Below are 15126 nucleotides of genomic sequence, written 5' to 3' on the forward strand. Positions count from 1 at the left end.
AGATTTTATTAATATTCTCAAACAACTGATTCCACATTAAAACAAAACAAAAACACTGCAAGACAATTCACAATACTGACTGATGTAAAATTAAATATAGAAATTCCTTGACATCTCTCAAGCTCACAGAGAGTAAGCTTAGAAGCCAAAATTTTGCCTTCTTAACTTTTCAATCAGGAAACTTTTCAATCAGTAACATGATCATTTTATTGAGTTTCAGAATGTATATCTAGAACATTTACTTTGTGAGTGGTCTTGCATAATAAACTTACAATGAAGCAAGTAGGTTTACTTTTGTATTTGATAAGTTTTGTGGCCCAGAACCTCACAATGGCTCTGTGACATGCCGGTGGGCAGGGCTAAACAACAAAGGGGGAAGTGAGAGTAGCAGCCATATTGCACCATGCACACACCTTCTGTGATTACTCACTCAGGCACTGCACTAAGCTAGGGCTATCATGAAAGAAGTTTGCATGCAAGAATCTTACCCTGAGTTTAAACTAGAGAGCTTACGCTAATTCATCTTCTCACTGTTGCTTGAAGGGCAGACTTTTAATAAACACACACTTACAGGCCCAGTGTCGTCCTCTACATAGAGCTCTGGGCTAGTTCTATCTTCAAGCTCTTCCTCTGAGGTGATCCAGTGCACCAGTGTCTCCATAAGAGGAAACATTATACTTGGGTCTGGTGATCTCATTTTTGTCATTATTTTGTAAAATACAGAAACATAGAGAAATAAAATCACTATCATGCCAGCATTCCTAAAAAGACTTCATGACTATGACAAATCATACTATTGTAGTAATTATCGTATATTGGCATATTTCACGTAGGAAAAGAGAGTGGTAAGGAAATTGGTAAAGTCTTAGAATATAAATCCCTTGGGGCTGATGTTAACAAGAACCTGCCCCAGCAAAGAATGGCTGTGCTTTGCAACTTACTGTCATTTTATTTTTTATTTTTATTTTTGCTTACAAACGCTTGTTCATAAGCACTTAGGAGCATCAGCCACTTGAAATGTACACAACGGTACGTGTGTCTTAAAAGACTTAAAGACAGGGTCAAGTCTGCTTTCTCAAACTAACTGTTCAGTGGAAAATATGTCAGAGAAGAAATGTAAGGATATGTGTGACTTCTTCAAAATATTTTTTGGCTTAATTTTCCCAAAGTGGTCACTGTTGTTTCTGTTTTGTTTGAGAGCAACCTATTCATGAAACTGACCCAAAAGGGTGTCTGAGCTGGGGCCTTTCTCTACTGTCTCCCATTAGCTGGGTGGGGAGCACCAGGCAGAGAATTTCCTGGCCTGTTGTTGCTGGGGGACACTGAGGGGCTTGATCTCTGTGAGGATATGGGGCAGAGAAATTTCCATTCTAGACTGGTGACCACAGGCGTTCTTACATTGAAGTGCTTTTTCACAATTCAAAATTCAATGAATCAATACAATAAAGCTCTTCTTGCATGACAGAGCATATTTAATAAAACCTCAGAGAATAAATTTCCAAGTTTTTCAAGACATTTGCTAAACTCTATAGAGATGAAAGAATCTTTCCAACTTGTTTGGTAAATTAAAAATAAAAATTAATGACATTCAGAGAGTCACAGGTTGGGTTTGTGGTACAATCAGTGACTCTTGAGGAGAAGATGTTGGCAGATATGTTTGTGAAGATAAGTCAATTTGTTAAAGCAGTCTTGTCTTGTTTCAGGAAATCTAATCATCCATATTAACCCCATTGGAAGACTGGTGAAACGTAATCACTTGAACAAATGGGTGGGGTTCAGAGACACAATATAAGGAGACTCCAAGAGGCAAAGTCAGTCTTCTCCAGAACTGAGAGGGAGTGTTTGGAGTTCACCTGCATCTTGAGACTTCTGAAAGCCACACTTGGAACCCTTGACCCCTGAGCCAACTTCATATTATTCTCCAGGGTAGACTGTTTCTACGACTCCTTAGGTGAGTACATAATTCACAACAGAGCAGCTTCTGTGACTCTTCTGAGGGAAAACAAACTAAATTTCCTAATTTTAATTTATTGGTAAAATGAGATTTTGTTCAGTGTAACAGCTCTGTTTACCATCTTAGTGAAATGACTCTGTTCCAGTTTTGTTAGCTTGTCTTGGCATGAACTGTGGAATGATTAGGGGGATTCATTTTACTTCTGTGATTGTGTTTCTTTCTTACTTGTCCCCATGCATTTTAAGGACTCAGAAAGCGGCTGACTGATATGTTTTGTGTTTGATGTAGCTTCTAAAAATATTTCTTAAGACTATTTGATTCAATATGTAGTACCTATCATCACTTACCTGAAAAGTGGAATGTGTCTGTAAATACCAGAGAGATAATACTCTACTCTAGAGCTAGATAATACAATGAGTTGCTGAAAACATTGCTAAAGTGAGGGAACTATAAAAGAAAGTGAAAGTAAAGGGAGGTGACTATCATCCCTCCCAAAATATACGTTTTTTACTGAAATCATAAAGCAGCTAGGGAATGATTGAGAAGTCAGAAAGGTGACACTACTGAGCATACAAAGATATGAGAAACTTAAGACGCTTCTATGCTTAACAAGTACAGGCAAAAGGACCTAAATTTTTTACAATGTAAAATTTAAATCACATGATATTTTTTTTTGATGATGACTATTACTATAACATATAAAATGCGTCGGATGAGTATGGATAGAAAGAAAAATTCAACCACTTAGTATATTCATGTAAATAAACTCTGGTTGGAATAAGTTACAATTTTCCAACGTTTAATTTTCTCTTTATTAACGCTGAATGTACTCAAAGTGCTTTAAAAAGAAAAAAAAATATTTTTGGAAAAAAATGCAGATTGAGATTAAAAAAAGGACATCTAAAGAAAATGCATGATAATTACATGAAATAATAAAAATACAAGCGTAATCAACTATCTCACATCAAATCAATGACTGGCATAGAGAATCATGACTATTTGCAGAAATTAGGACCCACCATGTAGAGCTGTCAATTAGGTCAAGCTCCTGAAGTCATGCTATCTAGAGGAAAACAAGACCTCTTCAAAACTGAGCTTCTCCAGTAGGTAGAGGGGAAAGAGGTCAGAAGATAGTGTTGGTTAGGCCACTGAGAAAATTTTCTGCAGCTCTTGAAAGCTCTCTTTGTGTTTCTGTTTTCCACTTGTATCCAATGAAGAATCCAGATTCTTCTGCTCCTAAGTTCAGTTCAGTCGCTCAGTCGTGTCCGACTCTTTGCGACCCCATGAATTGCAGCACGCCAGGCCTCCCTGTCCATCACCATCTCCCGGAGTTCACTCAGACTCAAGTCCATCGAGTCAGTGATGCCATCCAGTCATTTCATCCTCTGTCGTCCCCTTCTCCTCCTGCCCCCAATCCCTCCCAGCATCAGAGTCTTTTCCAATGAGTCAACCCTTCACATGAGGTGACCAAAGTACTGGAGCTTCAGCTTTAGCATCATTCCTTCCAAAGAAATCCCAGGGCTGATCTCCTTCAGAATGGACTGGTTGGATCTCCTTGCAGTCCAAGGGACTCTCAAGAGTCTTCTCCAACACCACAGTTCAAAAGCATCAATTCTTCGGCGCTCAGCCTTCTTCACAGTCCAACTCTCACATCCATACATGGCTAATGGAAAAACCATAGCCTTGACTAGACGGACCTTTTTTGGCAAAGTAATGTCTGCTTTTGAATATGCTATCTAGGTTGCTCATAACTTTTCTTCCAAGGAGTAAGAATTTCATGGCTGCAGTCACCATCTGCAGTGATTTTGGCTTCCGCTCCTAAAGCAGTGTATTATTCAGTCACAACCCAAGTCTATTTTTTTAAATTCCTTTTGGGCTCGGGGAAAGAGGAATAAACTGATGTTCTTCCCTCAGGAAAATGGACTCAGAAATCCCAGAAGCCTTCCAGAAGGAGCTTACCTGCCTCGTCTGCCTGAATTTCCTTCTAGACCCAGTCACCATAGGCTGTGGGCACAGCTTCTGTAGGTCCTGCCTTTGTCTTTTCTGGGAACAAGCCAAAGTCCCTGCCAGTTGTCCAGTGTGCAGACAACGATCAGAACAGACAAAGTTCAAAACCAATTTTCTTCTGAAGACTCTGGTGTCCAATGTCAGAAAAGCCAATCTCAGGCAATTCCTGAAGTGTGAGGAACACCTGTGTGGGGCCCACAAGCAGACAAAGACCATCTTCTGTGAAGCCGACAAGAGCTTGCTCTGTTTGGTCTGCTCTCAAGGTCAGGAGCACAAGACTCACAGACATTGTCCTGCCGAAGAGGCTGCTGAGGAATCTTGGGTGAGTGATGCCTCAGAGCACTTAGGAAGCTTGGGTATGGTACACCTAAGAGATTAAAAAGATGATGCTTAAACCCTCTCTTTACTGAGTTGGTAAAGAATTCACCTGCAATGCAGGAGACCCTGGTTTGATTTTGGTTTGGGAAGATCCCATGGAGAAGTGGTAGGCTACCTACTCCAGTATTCTTGGGCTTTCCTTGTGGCTCAGCTGGTAAAGAATCCACCTGCAATGCTGGAGACCTGGGTTTAATCCCTGGGTTGGGAAGATCCCTTGGAGAAGGGAAAAGCTGCCCATTCCAGTATTCTGGCCTAGAGAATTCCACAGACTATATAGTCCATGGAGTCACAAAGAGTTGGACACGACTGAGTGACTTTCACTTTTACTGAGTGCCACGTACAGATCTAGTTAACAGTAATAAAGTGGTGAATAATATAGAGCAGTATACCTGCTTTATGGAACTTGTATCCAATGGCTAGCTGATGATGCTAACTGAAATTATTTGGGTGATATATTATTATGCTAATGACACTGTTGGTCCTTCATTTGAAGAAAGAAACTGTAAAATCTACAAGTGCAAAAATACTTTTCATTGAATACAGGTTTTCTAATCCTGGACAAGAAGGAAGATACAGTACATTGGATTTTACAGAAGATAAACGTACCTATATCCAAATTTTGATATAAGTTGCCACAGCAGATGAAAATTAGTCATACCTCAGGCAGATAATTACCTAATGGTGTGTGGATTTTTAGTGTAGAATTTCATACAAGAGATCATGAGTGAGGAAAAATAGGGATACCTGATGACCTCTCCTGGTCTGTTAGTGTCTCTCTCTAGGGCCTTTGTCTAATAATCCTTGGCACACCCCAATCTTTGGGCTCTGAAACTCCAATGTATTTTCTTTTCTTGTACTGAAATTGATAATTATTTTACAGGATAAGTTGGCAAACCAAATAAGATCTTTATGGGAAAAGATTCAAGAAACTGAAAGAAATCTCAAGAAACATGGCAGAGGAACTGACCCTTGGATGGTAAGTAGAACATATTTCTCTGAAAAAACAGGTTAAGGCAGACAGCGAGAAACTTACCATTAATAAAGTGAGCTGAAATCACCACGTATAGTGAAATTCAGAGAGTGAGTTGAACACCGTCAGAAAAAAATCTTCTAAGCACCATTCAAACAACCTTTTCATGCCTCTCGAGCTCTTTAGAATCCAGTGGATCAATAACTAAAAAACAAAAGACCCATTAGAAGAAAGTTCTAAGGTGGAGTTTTATGGTGTGATGTGGATGATTACATAGACATGATTCAGGATCTCAAGGAAAATTTCTCAAGTTTAAGATCAATTCCAGTTTTGAAGTTCAAGTAAATGTTTAAAAATCCATGGGTTATTTCAGGCACAGATTTCTGTCAGTCATACATTCCAAAAAGTAAAAGCATGTCATTGGGAACCACAAAATACTTCAATCTGATTAGTACATGAGCCCAGGTGATACAAAGCAAACACGAACAGCACTTTAAGGAGTGTGCCCATCCTGGTGAAAAGTGATTGCTCTCTGGCTAGAGGGTGATATTGGTTCAAGTCGGAGAAAATGTGACATGTTAAACAACTCAGGGGGAAAGGAACAAGGAGAAAGAGTTGGCACATGAGAGAGTGAATCATTCAATACCAGGAGGAATATGAAATGGAATGAAGAGAAATGATCTTCCAAACAAAGTGGGAAGAAGCTTGTGAACTTACGGGGAGGAAGAAAACTGATTCATAGAGAAAAGAACACTAGAAAGAAATGATTGAGGCTGGACAACTGTTTGAGGACAGGCAATCATTTTTAGAAAGATGTTTAATGCCACTAAGAGAAAGCCAGGAGATATTAGGTGAAACACAAGCTTACGTATTAGCATTGAAATGAGGATATTGCATATGACATATGAATCACCCATAAATTTCAATTGCTTATATGGGCTCTTTCACATTTAACAGGAGGCATATGAAAGAAATGATTCATGAAAAGATTTTTTCCAAGTGTTTCAGGAACTCCTGAATTATATGACAGTTGTTTGAGGAAAGGGTAGGTTTGGTTTCTGATCAATTAAAAAGAATAAAAACAAAGTGAAGGAAAGAGGAATGAACTTGGCTTCTGAGATGAGGGAGGGTGTGCATTTAGGATGGATGTAGCTTCTTGGGAGAGAACATGAATCAGAGCAAACTAAATGATATTGAAATTCATCTCTCAACAGTTTCATGTGCATCGACATGGAGACATGATTAGGAGAACTTATCAGATGGCACCTCCTTTTCTCCCAGAGGAAGAAGGTTACTATGTAGAGAGTGTTATAAAAGAAGGCCAAAACATATACAATCAACTCATAAGAAGGCAAAGGGAAATAATCGGAAAGAAGAGAGAGCTCCGAGAAATACACAAGGAGCTCATTCAAATGTGCTCTAAACCAGACGTGGAGTTGCTTCAGGTAAGAACTGAGGGTGTGTTTGAAAATACATTATCTGACGTTCACACCTTTGACTTCCGTGACATGATATATTTCTTCATTCTCTGCGACTAAGGTGGGATTCTCTCCTACTTGGAAATATTATAAAGTGAAACTCATGCAAATTATGCCTGAGCAAGCTTTACAGTATTCTGATCCTAGATATTCCCCAGGGAATATTCCCTTTTTAAAAATCTCCTTTTCCAACTTGCTTCTATTAAAACCAGAAAGGAACAGCTTATGTACTGACTCCATTGTTTGGTCTCCCAATGTGCAATGGGAGACATTTGGACAAAGCTCATATGTGTATGTATATACATATATACAAACACACATATAGATGTATACATCTCACTTCCTGTTGAGATATACCAGGTTTCATTAGACATTAGTTTGGAGCTTATTACACTTTGGGTAAAAGCCCCAGGAAAGATCAATATGCAGAGAGCAGAGGGTGAATCATCAGTACTCTTGTCCTTTCTCTGTTTCACCTTTCATTTTATTAACTCATCAAGAATACATTCTATCCACATAAAATATGTTGTCCCAGAGTTGTTTTTATTTTTTCAGAAAGAAAAGGAAAACAAATTTCTCAGACTGTTTCTGGTGGTGGTGATTAAAACTCTACTAAAGTTTTGCCAACGCAAATCCTGATTGCCTGTATATAAGGTCTAACTTGTCTTTTTTTTTTTTTTTTCTTGACAGGAATTGGAAGACAAGCTGAAATGGTAAACTTTTCCATACTGATGTGGGCACCTGGGGGTCTGAAAGAGATACAGCAGGACTTAACAAAGCGATGACTTAACTTACCTAGATAATGCTGGATTGCTAGTGTAAGTGTGTCTGCACCTGTTTTGCTGAGTATGATTTCTTGCTCAAAAGGAAGTTAGCTTTTTTTGCTCCTGTGGCAGAGGGAGGTATTACTCAGCTCAGTGCAAAAATTTCTTAAAGGTCAGTAATTTCTGATTTAGATTTCAAAATCACCAAGTTTGAGGTTATAGAGGCAATTGCCTCTGAGAAATGGGCTGGAATCAGGGCAAGAAGAAGATTGAGAATAAATTTCCAAAAACAGTTCAATTCTATCCCATGAGGGTGGAGAAGGGATTTAGATGAAGAATGTTCAGCTGAAGAATGCTGTCTTATTGTAAAGGCTGTGTTTAAGAAGCCCTGGGCAGCAGAAGGATGAACCCCATCTTTCTCTTACAGGAGTGAGTCAGCACAGCTGCACGTGCCTCAGCCTCTGCTCCCAGAACTCCCTGCACGCCCCATGTCTGGGCTGATGGACTGGCTCAACCTCTTCCGAGGTGAGTGTCACCCCATTGGTGTGTCTGCCCTGCAGGGTCCTCCAGTGATGGTGTCCACAGAGAGCCTTTTCCTGCTTAGCTTTCACCTTGTGCAGGGGAATAGCCTGCAAATAGACAGGTGAAGACATATATGGTTACAGAGTCACTAAAATCCTTACAGAATACATGCAGGCTGGTGCAGATGCTGATTTGATTCAGCCCTCATCAAATATTTTTAATTTTCATAAAACTTTGTATAATGAAAAAAGTAACATGCTCCCAAAATGGCTTCTTGAGCCTTAGAAATATCATGACATACAATGTCAGCTGTTCAGTGACTTCTAGAAAACTGGTAATTAAAACAGGATATTAAATTTCATAGTTTAAATGCAGTTAGAGTTTTAAAACATTTTTTAAAAGAATACATTTTCTTTTCTTTTTTATTTGTATTATTTTTAAAATATTTCTTTTTTATTTAGTTTTAGCCACACTGGGTCTTTGTTGCTTTGCCCAGGTTTCTCTTGTTGGGGTGAGCCAGGTTACTCTTCACTACTGTGGTTGCTTCTCATTGCAGTGGCTTCTCTTGCTGCAGAGCACAGGAGACTCTTGATGAGTGAGCTTCAATAATTGTAGCATGTGGGCTCAGTAGTGGTGGGTCCTGGGCTCAAGAGCACAGGTTCAGTAGTCATAATCCACAGGTTCAGTTGCTCCACAACATGTGGAATCTTCCCAGGTTAGGAATGTCCCCTAAATTTGCAGGAAGCATCTTGTCCACTGTGCCACCAGGGAAGTCCTGAAAAAACGTTTTTGCTTAAAAAGTTCTTAAGAATTGAAGGCATAAAGTGCTTTTTCCATTCACATAATTTGACAAAATACATAAGCCTCAAAAATCAAATCACAAGTAAGCAAATTGTTGGATGATGAGCCCACAATGAGGTCCATGATAAACCTCACCCTCGAGGGTGACTTAGCAGGAAGTGGAAGACTAGACCTCAGTTTAGAACCACAGATCAAAGACAGAAAAGCCCTACAAATAAACTACTTTGAAGACGCCATCCTTAGGTTGTATTTCTTCAGTGTCCATTTGCTAACTTATCTGTAATTGTAGAGTGATCACCAATTTACCATTCTACAATGCAGCTTTTTTCCTTGCACAGTGGTGGTGAAGGTGAGGATAAGATATGCTGTCATGGTCTTGGAGGTGATCGATGCCCAGGAGTCCAATCTTTTAGATGTAACAAATATACAATATTATACCCAGCCAGAAGTCACCTTGACCTCCCTCTAACTTATAATTACTGAACTTGTAGGAAGTTATCTCCATTTTAATTAGTTCTTTCTTTGGCGGCTATGTTAGCAATATTTAAACCCAATACTTTCCAGTCAGAACTGCCCTTCCAATCTTACAATATATTTCCAGTGAGACTCCAGGTGGACCACCTTCTCTGGTAGATAATTTGAATTTTAACATTGGTTTTGACTGGCATTTTCTCTCATCTCTCCACAGTTAACTTTTCATTCAGTAATGAAGTAAGCAGTCATCACATCAGGCTGTTTGATGATGCAAGACGTCTGACATATGAACATGACAGCCTCCATGCATCTTTGGATGGTGGAACAGCAAAGTATTTTGCCTCTTGGGGAGCCCAGAGCTTCACCTCTGGCAAACAGTACTGGGAGATGTTTGTGGACAGCTCTTGGGATTGGGCTGTAGGCGTCTGTAAGGATTCCTGGATAAGGAAGGACAATGGCATACTGGACGAGTCCAACAGGGACAACTTTCTCCTTGTGTGTGTGAAGCAGGATGACCATTACCAACTCTGGACCACAGCCCCCACCACACCTCTGTACATAGAGAGACCTCTGGGCAGGGTTGGGGTGTTCCTTGATTGTGACAGTGGGAGTATTACTTTTGTGGATGCTGCCAAGCGCTCCCTCCTTTGGCGGTATGATGATGGCGTGTGCACTTTCCCTGTCAGGCCCTTCATCTGCACTGGCCACAGGTGAGGCTCTGAGTCGCAGCCCAGATGGGATGCTCAGGACTCCTTCTCTTGAGGGAGCCCTTGCCCACTGCAGCATATCCAGGAGACTTTCTGATCTTTAGGCTCTTTCTACTGTAATGGAGCTTCCTTTATTGTTATTTGATGTGAAGATAGTGTCAAATGCAAATTTCACTTGGTTGTCCTCCATATTGCTGACAATAAATTCTTCTCTTGTTACCATGTGTCCAGAATATATGTTGTGGTTTTTCACTTCCTTCATGAGCTTCCTAAATTCACCACAATATGATCATGTGCTTCCCACTTCCTGGACCTCAATACAGGAACCCAGAACCTGTACAGCATAGGCAGATCTGGTCAACAGCCAGGCCTACGTCAGCCTGCAAACTTCTCCTGCTTCCTCATAATCTACTCTGCCCTATGTACATCTATTCAACCTCAGGATGAAATCTGATTTGCAGGGAAATCGCCATTGCCCTGGAAACTGGGAAAAGCATTTCTTTTAGACAACTCAGAATTTGCATGTCTTTTTCCATTACAATAGTATAAGGGAAAAGACAGAAAGAATCTCCTAAAGGATGGACCCTATGGCTTCCCTTTGGCATGTCTGAAATACCACCATCATTATCACCATACTTTAGGGCCATTATTAAATAAGGGCTACTTAAAGACACCTACTGTGATTTTTAGGACCATGGATATGAAAACCCAGAAAGTTAAGTCAATGAGGGTGGGATAAGCAGGACAAAGTGACAATACATGTTCTCGTTGGGATAAAGCTGGATGGTGTGGAATTTCATTGCACTACATAAGAATGGCTCACAATAAAATACATTTGAATTATTGATTTCTGAGATTTTCCATTTAATATTTCCTGAACAAGGTTTTAACCACCTGAGTAACTGAAATCAAGAAAAGCAAATCTGCCAATGAGTGGTTTACTGTGTATTACAAAATAATAATCTAGAGAAAGAGTTAGAGAATTGTTTGGACTTTGAATAATTTCCAAGTTTTCCTGTGGGTCATGTTACTGTTACATGAACACAGTACTAACATCTAGGTCATCAAAAAAGAAAGAAAAAACATAGCAAGTGATGAAACTTGTATACCATGGGGCCTTGCATAAATATGAATTTCCACTCTAACAAAGGTTGAGAGAATCTTTCTGAATTTGTGATATTGTCAATAAAGCATTATATGTGGGTTATTTCTGGAAAACAACAGGATTTTTGAAAGTAACCAATTAATACAGTTGCCTTATATTAATGTGTCTGAGGAAAAATCAGACTGATAGTTGAAAGAAAGCACGCCATGAGCATACTAGTACACATCATGAACTGAGATGAAAGTGAAAGTTGCTCAGTCGTGTCCAACTCTTTGGAACCCATGGAATACAGTCCACAGTATTCTCAGGCAAGAATCCTGGATTGGGTCACCTTTCCCTTCTCCAGGGGATCTTCCCAACCGAGGGATTGAACCCAGGTCTCCCACATTGCAGGCAGATTCTTTACCAGCTGAGACACAAGGGAAGCCCAAGAACACTGTAGTGGGTAGCCTATCCCTTCCCCAGGGGATCTTCCCAACCCAGGAATAGAACCAGGGTCTGCTGTATTGCAAGTGGATTCTTTACCAACTGAGCTAAAAAAACTAAAACAAAATAAGTTAGTAAATGCTTAAGAATAATTTAAACTTATGTTAATTTAAACATAAATTTAAATCATATTAGTAGTTGCAAATTCTGTCTTAAAGCTTTGGAGTGTCTTCAAAGGTCACAATCCAGACAATAATACATCATCACTATTAATGCATTTTTTTAGAAAACTGGCAAAGCACAGTAAAAAATAAACTTTAGGTATAAAAAGTCAAGTATGATCATTATTTCTGATGTTACAAATGTTCACCAGAAACACACTAATAAACAATAAAGTAAAAAAAAAAATGAGTATACAAAAAATAAAATAAATAAATAAAACACTAAGATTAATTCTGAAAACAAGATTAATATTCAAACTCAATTTTTTCATATATAAAAGATACAACTATTTATAGGGCTTCCCTGGTGGCTCAGAGGTTAAAGCATCTGCATGCAATGCAAGAGACCTGGATTCGATCCCTGGGTTGGGAAGATCCCCTGGAGAAAGAAATGGCAACCCACTCCAGTATTCTTGCCTGGAGAATCCCATGGACGGAGGAGCCTGGTGGGCTACAATCCACGGGGTCACAAAGAGTTGGACACGACTGAGCGACTTCATTTAGACTTATTAAAGATACAATTATTCATGAAAACAAAAAAAGGAAAAAACCCAGAAACCTAGAGGGGGAAAAGAGAACAAATAATGAGAGGGCCTTAATCTTAAACAGATTTCCAATATCATTCATATATCAGTGGGATATGTATTAGTGACAAAGAGTCAGGATTTCTGCTAAGAATAAACGCAGAAGCTGGCTGGAAAACAAGTGGAGTACCTCATTCAAATGAAACATGAATTTTTTTTCTATTTTTACTTTTCTAAGTCAAAAAGAAACATTTTATTGGCAGATCAGAGCTTAAATATGTATATGGAAATAGTTCTGCCTCAATGTATTCACTCCCAGTAGGCGAGTGGCCTACTTCTATATTAAGGAAGTAAGGAAGCGAGATACCAAGATTTTGGAAACTTTCTTAATGTCACCTAGCCCATCTCTCATTAAAATTTCCCCACAGTAGTTCCAGTACAGGGGCCCATGAGGAGAAATCCATAGAAAAGGAATGGATCATAGAACAATGATGAGAACATTGCAGTTGGTAATTATGATTGGGGCTTTACTTTGTAAAATATTTCCCTTATAAACTCCTTGGTAATTAAATTTGCTGCAATGAGAAAAATCATAAAAATACATGAATAAAAATAAAATAAGCATAGAAAGCAAATTTTATGAACAAAATCATGCAAGTTGGTGATTGTTGAAGGTATACATAGATGATAGTCTGGAGGGCAACTAGCAAGCAGCAGAAACCACACCTCACATGCAATCAGGAGTAAAGAGCAGAAAATTACTGATGATACATTTCTTCTAAGAAGGTGCATTTATATTTTCTTCCTAAATGTAAATTTTCCAAACTGGCATCTCCTAATAACCTGGGCAAGGTCTTTAATTAGATCTAAGAGTGGTCCTCTTCTTCCTTGACCCAAGAAGAAACAGTGCAAGTAAGTGTTATTCCTAAGAACTTGCAGCAATAAAAAATGACCATTTTCCGTGAAAATTTTGGGTACATCTACCTTAATATAATGGGGGTTGTGTTATCAGTCAATGGACTATAAATAAGATTTATAGTTAAAGTTAAGCTAATAGTTATCATAAGTGTATCACGTTTGTATCAGTTAGAGTTCAATTATAGAAGGAGAGAGAGAGAAAGAGCTCATGTTCACAGGGAATTTGTTCCTGTGATGGTTATGGAAAGGTGTGAGGACAGGAGGGCACTTCCTCAGGGAGGGTAAACACAAGCAGGCTGGAATCCAAGTTATTCAGGGCAAAGCTGTTGCCTACAGGAGACTGAGGCATTGGGAGTAATGCTGATCCACTTATTGTCTGGAATTTTGTTCCAGGAGTTACTATACATCTTTTAAAGACCTCCTGTTGATTAAATCAGTGCATCTGCATAATCTCCTTAGATTAGAGTCTATATCATGGATTTACATCCTCAAAATCTCTTCACAGCATCACTTAGATTAGTATCTGCTTGAATAATTGCAGGAGATGTGAGTGTTCTACAAAGTTGCTGGTGGATTACCTTAAATCCTTATATTACAGCCTAGTCAGGTTGAAACAACAGAAACCCATTACAAGATCATATGCCATTAAGCATAATTAATTATAAATCTCATGCAAACTTATTCAATTTAAGCTTTGTACACGGAACTGCCCACCTACAGAATGACCTGAGTATACACTCTATTTCTCAATAAATGCAACAATTTAGAAAACACTACTGATTGCAGTGATAATAATATGGTAATGCTAATAATATTGAAATTTTGGTACCTTAAATCACCTTGTGTGATCTTGGCTGATATCTTGAGCCTTTTAATCTTTAATGTTTGTTGTGGTCCTTTAATGGACCAGAACCTGGTGGTCCAGAGTCTATGATAAGAAAGTAAAGGAGAGAAAGAGGCTGATATTCCTTGGTTTATGCAGAAAGCCAATAAAGCCCCCCTGGCACAGGGCTTACTCTGTTCACGGAGGCCTCAGGCCCTCTCGATGGGGTGAAGGTGCAGAGCACCCTCTCCAGAGGGTCTTAGAAGCCCAGGGAGGAACTCAGAGGGCCTCTGTGCTCCAAAGAAATAGTCTGAAAGAGAGAGAGAGAAAGAGAAAGAAAGACACAGAGACCAGAGCTCTGATGGAGTAAAGGTGTTTTAATCAACATGGCATAGTTATTCTCAGCAAAGATAAAGATGAAAAATTCAGGCTTACAAAACATCAGTTCAGTTCAGTTGCTCAGTTGTGCTCGACTCTTTGCGACCCTATGAATCGCAGCATGCCAGGCCTCCCTGTCCATCACCAACTCTCGGAGTTCACTCAGACCCACATCCATTGAGTCTGTGGTGCCATCCAGCCATCTCATCCTCTGTCGTCCCCTTCTCCTCCTGCCCTCAATCCCTCCCAGCATCAGAGTCTCTTACAATGAGTCAGCTCTTCGCATAAGGTGGCCAAAGTACTGGAGCTTCAGCTTTAGCATCATTCCTTCCAAAGAAATCCCAGGGTTGATCTCCTTCAGAATGGACTGGTTGGATCTCCTTGCAGTCCAAGGGACTCTCAAGAATCTTCTCCAACACCACAGTTCAAAAGCATCAATACTTTGGCGCTCAGCCTTCTTCACAGTCCAACTCTCACATCCATACATGACCACAGGAAAAACCATAGCCTTGACTAGACGGACCTTAGTCAGCAAAGTAATGTCTCTGCTTTTGTATATACTATCTAGGTTGCTCATAATTTTTCTTCCAAGGAGTAAGCGTCTTTTAATTTGATGGCTGCAGTCACCATCTGCAGTGATTTTGGAGCCCCAAAAATAAAGTCTGACACTATTTCC

General features: G+C 39.5%; 1 protein-coding gene across 1 annotated transcript; it reads left to right on the top strand.

The window, feature by feature from the left end:
• Positions 1–3872: 3872 nt before the first annotated feature.
• LOC138083527 (tripartite motif-containing protein 43-like) lies at positions 3873–10062 on the top strand. The gene is made up of 6 exons (XM_068977386.1): positions 3873–4283; positions 5220–5315; positions 6524–6754; positions 7478–7500; positions 7979–8076; positions 9563–10062. Exons 1-6 carry the CDS (start codon positions 3873–3875, stop codon positions 10060–10062), a joined length of 1359 nt encoding a protein of 452 aa, XP_068833487.1.
• The last annotated feature ends 5064 nt before the right edge of the window (positions 10063–15126 follow it).

Source organism: Capricornis sumatraensis, chromosome 8 (assembly GCF_032405125.1).
Source record: "Capricornis sumatraensis isolate serow.1 chromosome 8, serow.2, whole genome shotgun sequence".
Classification (NCBI taxonomy): Eukaryota; Metazoa; Chordata; class Mammalia; order Artiodactyla; family Bovidae; genus Capricornis; species Capricornis sumatraensis.